The 12135-nt window shown below is 44.9% G+C and overlaps 1 protein-coding gene across 1 annotated transcript; it reads left to right on the top strand.

The window, feature by feature from the left end:
• Positions 1-2887: 2887 nt before the first annotated feature.
• On the top strand, positions 2888-9775 carry dla (deltaA). Its single transcript, XM_028568264.1, has 11 exons — positions 2888-3115; positions 3277-3579; positions 3877-3937; positions 4054-4311; positions 5461-5521; positions 5643-5773; positions 6628-6797; positions 7115-7331; positions 8091-8871; positions 8980-9088; positions 9209-9775. Exons 1-11 carry the CDS (start codon positions 3047-3049, stop codon positions 9212-9214), a joined length of 2166 nt encoding a protein of 721 aa, XP_028424065.1. The 5' UTR covers positions 2888-3046; the 3' UTR covers positions 9215-9775.
• Positions 9776-12135: the final 2360 nt, after the last annotated feature.

Below are 12135 nucleotides of genomic sequence, written 5' to 3'. Positions count from 1 at the left end.
ACAAAAACTGATCACGCATTGATTGCTGTTTGTGAGTCATATGAGACTATTGGAAAATTATTAAGGTCAGTTATCTTCGGGGGAAGACTTTTTAAAATCTCTTTTATTTTGAAGTTTTCCCCCATTGTGCCTAGTTTTTACCATAGTTTGCATACCTAGTTTAAGGATTATGGTTGGAGGCTATGATCAGTACAAACTACAGGTTTATATTGGAGCAGCTCGTCATGAATTTACTTAACCCTTGTGTTGTTTTCCCGTCAACCTTGAAAAAGTTTTTTTTCCCGACGTTTTAAGTTGTTACATTTTTCTTCTACACATTTTCTAAGTCCAATATTTTCTGATATAAAACAAAAATTGAAAACGGGTCAATGTGACCCGAAGTCAACACAAGGGTTAAGTCCAGTTATTTTAAAGGTATCACCAATCTAAGTTTTGCTCTAAAAAAAAAACTGTATTAAAGCTGTAAAACATTTCTAACCGCCTCCCTTTGAAGACTAAAGAAGTCTCTTCTTTTTCCGAGTTAAAATTGTATTGATTTCTTTTTTTTTTTTTTGTCACTTAATTGTGATGGTCACGGTTCAGCCGGCGTTTGGCCTGAAAAACAGCCCGGTGTGAAAGGAGAGATGGACAGGTTTATTAATGGAGGAGGACTTTGTTTGGTTGTTGCTGCCATTGATTAGAGTTATTAAGTAACTACGGACATCAACCGTGTTATGTCACATCAGAAGGGAAGGTACTTTGGATGAGAAAGGGAAAGCATGTCACTTATTTTAGGGAGGGGGGACCCTCCCTAAAAAAAAAAAAGCCACGGATCACAGCAGCAGGTAACGAAACGGACACCGGAGCGACGCCCGAAAACAGCAGCCGTGACGTGCATATCTGAACACAGTGACGCAATGTATATATACGCGCGCGGTACGGTAGCCCGCACGTGGGGCTTGCCACAGACCCCCCCTCCCATTATACAGCAGAAAAATCACACTTCTAATGAACGACCTAATTAAGAAACTACCCCCCCACCTCCTGCTCCTTATTCATACGCGCGCGCGCACACGCAAGTGCAGTGCACACATCCACCTTCACACAAATAAGACTTAAATAGAGTGTTATTCCCCTCGGGCTGGTCAATATTTAAAGAAGAAAAGGGAAGAAAAAAAAAGAAAATATGCGGTTACGTTTGTTTGATGTGAAGTGAAAAGTGTGTGTGTGTGTGTGTGTTTTGAGGGAAGTGGAGAGTGTATTGTGTATGCGACGTGTGGGCGCGCGCTGAGCGGAGGGAGTCGCGCGCACGCTGTTATTGAGGGGAGAGCAGGTGCTGGCCGAATTACCATACAGCTGAGGGGGGGAGAGAGAGAGAGAGAGAGAGAGAGAGAGAGAAAGAGAGAGAGCAAACTTATTCCTTCACCACACACACAATAACAAAAATCCCACCCCCTCATGTTGGCCACGCGAGCGACTCCGGTGCGCGCGCGCGCCCCTTTTCATGCACATACACACACACATCCATTTTTTTTTTCTTCTTCTTCTCATCTTAGCCCGGAGAATGGAGAAGAAGGGGAGAGCAAAATGAAAAAAGCAGGAGTCCAGCCCCTCAAGTCGTTTACCTCACCACCCAGCTCTGCCAAGGAATGTTGTCTTTAGTCTTTTGAGTCGATTCAAAGCTAATTCTTCCCACAAACCAGAAATACCAAAAAATGGAGTGTGTAAAGCAGCGAAGGAAAGAGGGAGGAAGAGGAGGAGGAGGCGGAGGGGTGTAAACAATTAACTGAGTCAGGGTTTGACCAAGAAACATTTTTTTTTCCGAGAACCTTTGAATCAACTTCAAGCAGTTTCTGGGTTGTTGTCTTTTTGGCACTTTACCAAAACATCTTAAGACGCCAAAAAAAAAAAAAAAAAAAAAAACTAAGATGTTTGGCCAGTGAGGCAACAGCTGGAGGGGACCAAATCAACCACATGCCATTATCCAGTCAGGAGGAAACATGGCGTGTGTATTACATTCTGGTTCAGGGCAACTTTTTTGAATCTACAGAGATCGACCTAAACACGTTAATCATTTCATTTAAAAAGGGAAACTACAGTATGATCTCCAAACAACCACTAAAGTCATCAATGAGCTCTCTTAAACCTGTGAATTCATTCAGAAAGATTTGGCTAAATTTAACAAAAATGGAATACAACTTGTGTTCATTCATCCCTTTTGTTCAACAGGTTATCTGACAATCTTTTTCCTCCGACTGTAGGAGTCTCGCAGTTTTATTTTAATGTTTCACTTCTTATTTGGTCGAAATACTTTCACACGTCTCCATTTTGGGCTCAGATATTAACGCTGTATGTGCTGGAAGGGGTAATAAGGAGGCTGTTGGGGTACTTGCATGGGATCCCATTGTGGAGAGCCGAGCCAGATTGGGAGGTGAAGTCGGGGAGGAGGATGAGGAGGAGGAGGAGGAGGAGGAGGAGGAGGAGGAGGGGGGACATTTGCATGTTATTACCATAGCATGTGCCAGGCCGTATATAACAGGCTGCAGGCGGCCTTGGCTAGAGACAGACGCACAGTTCACAGAGAGGAAAGACATTAGGAGGAAGAAGGAAGCATGTTGGACCAGTGACAAATCCGTCCTTGGGTTAGACCAAGACCTTCACACAACAAGCTACTTCCTAAAAAAAATTGTCACTTTCATAAGAAAACAAAAACAAGGAACCAAATCTTTTTTTCACCCCCCTCTTTACGCACTGGATTAACGCTTTATAACGGAACTGGAGGACTTCTCTGATTTTTTTTTATTCCCTACTCACAAGTTCACACGTCTTGTTTTGTGATTTTATTTTTCCTTTTTTTTTTAAAGGTTTGGGATTTATCCTTTTTTTTTGTTCCTCGGGACATGAATGAGAGCGGCGTGGCTGACAGCGACAGCAGTTGAGGAGAAAACCCCGTGAGGCGACAGAAACGTGCTCAATGCATCTTCCCCAGAGGGATTGAACAGGAGGAGGCACCCCTGAGGACAAGCCGAGCCCCGAGACTTTTTACTCTATTTATTCATTATTTATTATGTATTTATTTAATATGGGGCGCGTCATCCTGCTGACTCTTGCCGTCATGTCCATGTTGCTGTGCCAGGTAAGCCACTGATTCTTTATAATTTCTTTCTAACAATGAACCATCACCCCCCCACCCCCCTCACCCCACGCCCCCTCCCCTCCCATCCCACCACAACACACGTACACGAGCGGTTCTATGTGTATAGCTAAAGATAATAAAAGGTGCTTTTTCCTCCGCAGGGGTTTTGTTCGGGAGTGTTTGAGCTGAAGTTGCAGGAGTTCCTGAACAAGAAGGGAGTACAGGGCAACAAAAACTGCTGTAAGGGGGGCCTGACTTCGGCTTTCCAGCAGCAGTGCGAATGTAAAACCTTCTTCAGGATCTGTCTCAAGCACTACCAGCCCAACGCCTCCCCGGAGCCTCCGTGCACCTACGGCGGCGCTGTGACTCCCGTGCTCGGCTCCAACTCGTTCCAGGTCCCCGATGTCATCCCGGAGAGTTCCTTCAGCAACCCCGTCAGGATTAACTTCGGCTTTACGTGGCCGGTAAGTAGCCTACAGCCATTCATGTCCCTTTCACTACATTTGAATTGAAGGCGGCGAAATCGCGCCATTTTTTGTTGTAAATCCGTGCGTAAAAAAAAACGCGCTGAAGCACGATTTGTGACCACAACTTCAGGGCTGAGAGCACACCAAGTTGACTGGTATTTAGTTTCACGGGATCGGGTTAGGCAGTTCGCATTCAGCAGTGAGTGTATGGCACAATCGCCTAGGGGCCTTTGCTTGATGTTATCGCCACATCTCCGCTGGCCACCTGTCTCATGAAGCCATTTGTGTTCCCAGGGGACCTTCTCGCTGATCATTGAGGCATTACACACCGACTCCAAAGACGACATCTCCACAGGTAGGAAATAAACACCCTTTTCTTCTTCTTTTTTTTTTTTTTTTTTTTTTAAATCACATTCTCGCACTTTTCCATCCATTAACCCCTCACCGTCTGCCTCCACATGTGCACTTTAGATAATCCAGACCGCGTTATCAGCACCATGACCACCCAGAGGCATCTGACGGTGGGAGAGGACTGGTCCCAGGACCTGCACACAGGCGGCAGGACGGAGCTCAAGTACTCGTACCGCTTCGTGTGCGACGAGCACTACTACGGGGACGGCTGCTCGGTGTTCTGCCGGCCGAGAGACGACGCCTTCGGCCACTTTACCTGTGGAGAGCGCGGGGAGATTGTGTGCGACTCCGGGTGGAAGGGGCATTACTGCACAGAACGTGAGTACCACAACTTTGATATTGTGCTAGGAGCATGTGTATGAGTAGTAATCTCAAAATCAATTTTAAGACATAATGAACGTTCTAATTGGAATTAAAGGGTAGCCTATAATTTGAGAGAAAAAAAACCCAGCATGAAGTTGCTTTGACTTTAATGTAAAGAGATTACAAGATAAAGTATAAAAACTGTATAAAAAGTTTATTTCTATGTTGGTGTGTAATCAGATCCTCCGAGTGCAGTTAGAAAGCAACTTGTGCGTAAACACCACACGCATCCCCTTCTGCGCGCGCGCGCGCGCACACACACACACACACACACACACACACACACACACACACACAAACACACGACCACTTGATTTATTCTAAGGAAAGTTTTGGGGAATAATCTCACGCGTGCCATAAATTTACATGCTACCTTCCGATTCGTTACTCTCGGAGTGGGACGGCCGCTGATTGGCCGAGGCGGGGGAGGTATTGTTTGAAGTGGGCAGCTGCCGGCAGAGAGGAGACAATGGAGCAGCTGTCGCGCACTGGCAACACACTCGCCAGCTGTCCACTCTTATCTGCCCCAATCCGAGACATTAAGGGGAGTGTGTGCACAGAATGAATAAAAGAGTTTTGACCCGCAGCGAAGAAGAAAAAAAAAGAGGGTGGTGGGGTTGGTTGAGGGGGTCTGTGTGTGTGTGTGTGTGTGTGTGTACACTCTCTGTGGCACACACATTCACACACTCCCTCCTTTGTCTCAGCACTATGTTAAGCAGAAAATTCTTCCACGGTGATAAGGAGAGTTTATAAGGTAACAGTTTATGGGATTAGGAGTCCCTCCTTTCCTTAATTTTAATGACTTTGTTGAGATTTAGGTGATAACGTTTTTACATCTTCAGGTGCAAAACCAAACAAAGAAGCTGTCTGACGTAGGAAAATCTTTTTTTGCACACCTCTTTGGTCGGGCAGGTGCATAGGATATGATCAAAAGTAGCAGATCAAAAAGTTTAGAGAAAATCCCGCACACTGACCATTACGCAAGCAATAATTTATTTAGAAGAAAAATACAACGTTTCGGTCTCAGACCTTCATCAGGTAAATTCCTAAATTTCCCTAAAGTTCCTAGGAGTCTAAAAAGTTTCTTCTCTTCTTCCTGTACAGCGATTTGCCTGCCAGGCTGCGACGAAGAGCACGGCTTCTGTGAGAAACCTGGAGAGTGCAAGTAAGTTTTTTTTTTTTTTTTTTTTCCTCCACCGGTTCACTGGGGCGTTAATTAATTAGTGGGACACATGAGGTAATGTGAGTGGACTGACCGGTGTTCCCTCCTAATTGGACAACAACAGGTGCAGAGTGGGATTCAAAGGCCGCTACTGCGACGAGTGCATTCGTTACCCGGGCTGCCTCCACGGGACCTGCCAGCAGCCGTGGCAGTGCAACTGTCAGGAGGGCTGGGGGGGACTCTTCTGCAACCAAGGTGAGGAGAAAGTGTGATGAGGTTGGGGGGTGGGGGTGGGTAACGAGTGATAAGGAAACACAGAGAGGAAAGGAACCCGAGAGCACTGGTAGGGTGACTTGTTGGTCGAAAGACGGAAAAGTCTTGGCTGTTAAGTTAGGTTAAAAAAGTGAACATTGCTTAGAAGTCTGGGTTACATAAAACTCTTCATTCAACAGCATTTTGATGAATATGTTTCAATAAGAAGCAGGCCCCAACTACATTTGGAAGCATGCTACTTGAAATGCTGTTTAATCAGAAGTCATACATCTAAAATACCCTGACTTTTCAACCAAATTTAGCCTCATTTTTCTCCTAGATGCCTCAACGTCTTTTGACGGGCAACCCCGATTTGTGAATAAATAAAGTAATGCTTACTGGGAAGAGAATGCTAGAGGATAGAAAACGGACAAAGCGATCTTGAGGAAAAGCTTGACAAAGTTTTGGCAACAGGATCTTCGCGGTGCGTCATCTCTCCCGTCATTCATCGTCGGAAACGTTTAAAAGTCTGTAAAGAGACAAGAGATTGGGAGAGGAACAAAATCAGACATCACCACAGCAACAACAACAGGCCTGAACACCGTGGTAAAGAAACAACAACAGAGCAGCAGTTGTCTCCAGATGAACAGCAAGAGCAGGGAGGGAGGAGGGGGGAGGGGGGAGGGGGGCTCGGGCACAGGAAACAAAACAAAAAAAAAAAAAAATAACACTGGAAGAAGAGAAAGAGTCAAGTGTGCCAAGAGGACAAAAAAGACATTCAGTCGCTGCTGCTGCTGCTGTTGTCCTGCCATGTGTTGTGCTGCGGCTAATCCACATGTGCTGCTGTATCTTTCCAGATCTCAACTACTGCACTCACCACAAGCCCTGCATGAATGGAGCCACTTGTAGCAACACCGGTCAGGGCAGCTACACCTGTTCCTGCAGGCCCGGCTTCACTGGGGCCAGCTGTGAGATCCAGGTCAACGAATGCGCTGGAAACCCCTGTCGCAACGGAGGAAGCTGCGCCGTAAGTGCCGCTTGGTCTTCTTAAACGAATTTTGAATAAGAACGGAGACTGGGATTAGGCTCGCTGCCAACCATGTCTGAATGCCTGTAAAGAGACAAGAGATGGCACATGCCTTTCCTCCCTTCCCTTCCCTTCCATCCTTTTCAGTCCCCCATTCTTGACTTGAAATCAGAGAAGCTTTCAAAATGTTTTAGATATTATTAAACACCATAACAGATGCAGCATAGCGAGATTCAAAAGCATACAGCGTGTAGCTGCCGCGGTTGCCTCTCGATCTTGATCTTGATGTCGAGCCCGTTCTATTTTCTCCCCCACAGGATTTGGAAAACACATATACCTGCACTTGCCCTCACGGTTTCTATGGCAACAACTGCGAGCTGAGTGCCATGACGTGTGCCGACGGGCCCTGCTCCAACGGCGGCCGCTGCGCCGACAACCCTGACGGAGGCTACTTCTGCCAGTGCCCCACGGGGTACGCGGGGTTCAACTGCGAGAAGAAGATTGACCACTGCACCTCGGGCCCCTGCTCCAATGGTAAGAGAGACTGGCCCGGTGGGCCCGGTTTAGATTTACTCCTGGACACGTGCAGATTGCTTTCTAGGGCTGTGCTCGATTGAAGAAATTCTTGGTCGACTAACAATCATTCAATTGTATCGACTGATCGATTAGTTGATTTAATCGACAGCAAATCTGAGTTTCTCCGCAAAGAGTCATGCAAAAGCACCACTTTAATATATGTGTGTACCAGAGATGTGCTCGTACGTTTCTTGGAAATAAGTCATTCAGCATGAAAAAAAAAAGCATAAAACGCGACTAATCAAGTAAAGAAATCTAAGTTGACTAAGACCAAAACGACCGATTAGTCGACTAATCGACTAAGAGGGAGCAGCCCTATTGCTTTCAGCGTGTCTTCAACGCCAAACATTAGGGGTGGGGCTAAACTCGATAAAGCGCAGTATTGTTATATTTTCCGTGGCGATACACGGACACCAACTATCCATCTATTTAATCGCACATAAGAATGGAACTTTTTGGTACTACAATAATACAGGAAATAATAAAATTGAAGTGAGATGAAGAACTCTTTTTAGACAAAGTATTTCCATTGGGGACGTAATTTGAAGTTGGAAAAAAGTTAACAAATTGCAATATATCACAATAATATCGTACGTATTGCGATGATATCGTATCGTGGGGCCTCTGGGGATTCCCTCCCCTGCCAAACGAAAGACCGGGTTTGCCAATCCAACATTGGGACCAAACATTTATGCCGCTCCTTATCTCTGTTCTCAGGCGCACGCTGCGTGGATCTCGTCAACTCGTACCTGTGTCAGTGCCCGGAGGGTTTCACTGGCATGAACTGTGACCACACCGGGGACGAGTGCTCCATGTACCCTTGCCAAAACGGAGGCACGTGCCAGGAAGGTCTCGACGGTTACACCTGCACCTGCCCACCGGGGTACACCGGCCGCAACTGCAGCTCGCCCATCAGCCGCTGTGAACACAACCCCTGCCACAACGGCGCCACCTGCCACGAGAGAAACAGCCGCTACGTCTGCGCGTGCGTTCCCGGCTACGGCGGCAGAAACTGCCAGTTCTTGCTTCCGGAGCACGCCGCCATCCGCGGGTCGGACGTGCCCTGGATGGCCGTGGGCTCCGGCGTGGCCCTGGTGCTGCTGCTGCTGGCCGGATGCGCCGTGCTTGTTGGATTTTTCCGCTCAAAAGCGCAGCGTGGTGGTCAAATGGAAACCGCCGGCGAGGGAGAGACAATAAATAACCTGACTAACAACTGCCACCGCAGTGACAGGGACCCGGCGGTCAGCGTGTTGCCCACACCGGGCGTCAAAAACATCAACAAGAAGATGGACTTCTGCAGCGGCGATCCCGACGAAGGATCTTCACCAGAGAGGAGCAGCTACAAGAGCCGCCATCCGCCCGCGGACTACAACCTCGTACACGAGGTCAACTACGAGCAGGCGGCTAAAGAGGCCATGCTGGAGGCGGCCCGCGAAGACAAGTGCCAATCCCTGGACTCCTTTGAGTTCGAGGAGAAACGCAGCAAACGTTTAAAATGGTAAATACCTGCTACTGAAAAAGTCGACTAAAAACTAAACGCAAAAACGTTGAGGCTGTCCGAATGATGAAACTAACGGCTTTTTTTTTTCCTCTTGCTTCCCTGAAGCGATGCATCAGAAAAGAGAGCCCCAGAAATGTCTGCATGTGCGGACACCAAGTACAAATCTGTGTTTGTGATGTCAGAGGAAAAGGACGAATGTATAATTGCAACTGAGGTGAGTTTAGGATGTTTTACTTTGGTTGACCTTAAGTGTAAAATAGGATTCGGTGGTCATTTGCCCAACAAACGCGAATGTTTTTCTTAAATTTTTTGTTGTCTTTTTGTGTCTCTCCAGGTGTAACGAGCCACCAATGGGCTGCCCGTTGCTTATTTGCTCTATGGGAGAGTTTTTATACTCCTTCAGATGCTGCTCTAACCCTAGGGGGAGGTGTCCCGCCTTGAGACTGCTGCTGATACTGAGACGTTTAACTGATATTCAGAGTGAGCTGGTTCTCTACTGGAAAATAAGCGCAGGCAGCGGCGGCCTGTGGGATAAGAACTGGCGGGGTAAAGAAAATAAAACTGCCACTTAGCTTTCTGTTCTGCCTTTTATCGGGGAGTGGGGGTAAAAAATAAATAATAATAAAAAAAAAAACATATAAACGGACACTGTCTCGTGGTGATTATGCGCGACGCTACGATTTTTGTTTTTGCAACATTTGCACCCAGGCCTTTTCTCTAACCCACACGCCGTTGCTGAGCGCAGGAACTGCATCAAACGGTGGATGTTTGGCCATACTGGCCTGTTCTTCACGAGGCTGTTCACATGGGCTGTGCTCCCATCACTGCTCCTGTGAAGACTGTATGTATACTTGATCACTGTGTTAAACTGAAGTGCGTTTTCTTCCCTAAAGCCCTCCAAATCCATTTATGACATAGTATTGTTCATTTTTTTTTTTTTTTTTTTTTTTTGGTTTCTATTTGGGACATGGAAACTCGGTCTTAATTTAAAAAAAATTAATAAAAAAATGTTGCTTTTTGATACAGATTGTCCTTTTGTAAAATAAAGAAAAAAAAACAAGAAAAAAGTTATGATTTAAAACTATGATTTAATTTAAGTTAATTTAATGATTTTGTGTTATTTTTATTTTGTATTGTATATTTGTGATGTTTGTTACGATTATTTAAGTTGCTTTTTTGAAACGATATTTGCAAAGGCACTTCAGGTCAATGGGACTCTTTTTTTTTTTTTTTTTTTTTTTTTTTTTTTTTTAAGAAAATGTTATTTAAGAGGGATTGTACTGTACAAATTGTTATGTTACCGTCTCCTTTACCGTTTTTGAATGAAGGAATTAGCCAAGACTATTTTTCCAAATAAATATTGCTAAACGAACAAATTTCATCCAACTTTTGTTTTGTCCATCTGCAAGCACTCTGAAAAACACTTCTTTAGGGGTCTGTGAGCAAAGTTAATCAGTAACATCTGTTGTCTTCCCCTGGCTACCCCATAGTGGGCTGTTCTATGCCCACACTGTTGGCTACTGCCAGAAGTTGAAAGTGTCTCCCTGGAGACGGGAGAGGGGGCCTATTCATAAAAATACAATGTCCCTACGCTAGATTTACCACTCCTATTTCTCCTCCTAAAGACCAAGTCAGGTAATTCATGGCTCTAAAATTCAGATCAATGTAGAGGAACGCCTATTGGACATCCAACCCTTTGGGTTTTAGATTTTACACCCTTCCTGTTCCCAGCAAAAGTTACTTCAGTGGCTTTTTTTTTTTCCCCTCACTAGTATCTGAACGCAGCCTTCATGTAAGATAGAGAACAAACTTTATATTGGCCTACGTTTCGATTTCTTTTCCACAATTACCTCTTTAAAGTCCCCTCCGTTTTCTCTCTTAATTGCCCCATAAAGACACCGATTGTATTTAGACACAAATAACTGTAAATCATTAGCCCGGTAAAGTTGGCCTCCGAAGGGGTTTATAACCCCCGCGGCATTATGGGAACAGACTTCAGGGAACAATGATTGAATTGACAATGGCGCACACAAAAGGCCACCCTTGGGAGAGGCCTGTGTGTCCCTCGGCATGCTGGGAGAAAGAGAGTAACAGGAACAGATGTTGAGTAACAGATGCCTTCTGGACAGAGTTCAGCCACGACCAGCCAGACCTTCAAAGGCCTTAACTGCACGGTAAAAAAAAAAAAAAAAAAAAAAAAATTATCTATGGGTCTTCAAGGAAAGACAGCTTCTACACTGTCTTCATGATACATTTGGTGAGAGTTTGAGGGATGGCAGAGATAAGAGAACACCTAAGAGGCCTTTTGTGTTGAGCGATGAATACAGACAGAGAAACTACAGTACGGCTGCAGGAACGCAGGAACCATTCAACAATTTGAGTAATAAGTTTGCGGAACTCAAGTTAAAGTTAGTTTGCACATTTGAAAGTATAGTTGTTTCAGTTTCATATTGTAGCTTTCTAATTGTCTTCTTACAATTGCCAATCATTTACTTGTAATAAAGTATCTTTATAATGTGGTAAAGCAACTTTTAAGCAAGTAAATCTGAATTCCTCTTCCACCGATGCTTCACACAAACAACCACACAACTGATGATAACCACATTTTAAATCAGGCAAAATGTGATCACACACACACAGTCAGGCAAAATGTGAGCTCACACACACACACACATACACACACACGCAAAATCTGATCACACACAGACACACACACACACACACACACACACACACACACACAAATCCACCTCCGTGACGAGCAGCTGGCCTGGAGCCATAGAAGACTTTTTATTTGGAGAAAGAAATCTTTGAAATCACTCATCTTTAAAATTCAATTAATTCATTGAGTACGACATCTAAGTTCTCAGAAAAAAAGTTAAAATCATGCCTTTAGTCTTTTTATACAATAAAAGATGTGGTTTTACGATGACAAGTGATTTTTTTTTTCCTTCTCATTATAAAATGACAGTTTCTTCTTCTGACATATTTAACCTCTGAGAAAGAAATATTAATGTATAAAAACAATTGTCAACTCCCCTCCCGATAAAACAAATGAAAATAAAAAGGCATAACAAAGTACGTTACAATGCGCTGACATGGCTTCAAAGCACAAATATTACAGTACTGTACAAGGGTCCGCCTCAGACAATATGCACCAAAACCACTTCCACTGCTGAGGATAGATCAAACCTCTGAAACAGCTCAACACTGCTTATTTACCAAACCCAGACCACAGCATGGTGTTGGCAACTGGCGAAT

This window comes from Perca flavescens, chromosome 2 (genome assembly GCF_004354835.1).
Source record: "Perca flavescens isolate YP-PL-M2 chromosome 2, PFLA_1.0, whole genome shotgun sequence".
Taxonomy (NCBI): Eukaryota; Metazoa; Chordata; class Actinopteri; order Perciformes; family Percidae; genus Perca; species Perca flavescens.
The sequence above is the reverse complement of the archived record's forward strand: the minus strand, read 5'-3'. Positions and strand labels throughout refer to the sequence as shown.

What these genes read in the sequence shown, in the direction of transcription:
- dla (XM_028568264.1), top strand. Translation starts at nt 3,047, where the DNA reads ATGTATTTATTTAATATGGGGCGCGTCATCCTGCTGACTCTTGCCGTC. An exon ending in GCAACGGAGGAAGCTGCGCC is followed by an intron (nt 6,798 to 7,114) that starts GTAAGTGCCGCT and finishes TCTCCCCCACAG; the next exon opens with GATTTGGAAAACACATATAC. An exon ending in CTCGGGCCCCTGCTCCAATG is followed by an intron (nt 7,332 to 8,090) that starts GTAAGAGAGACT and finishes CTCTGTTCTCAG; the next exon opens with GCGCACGCTGCGTGGATCTC.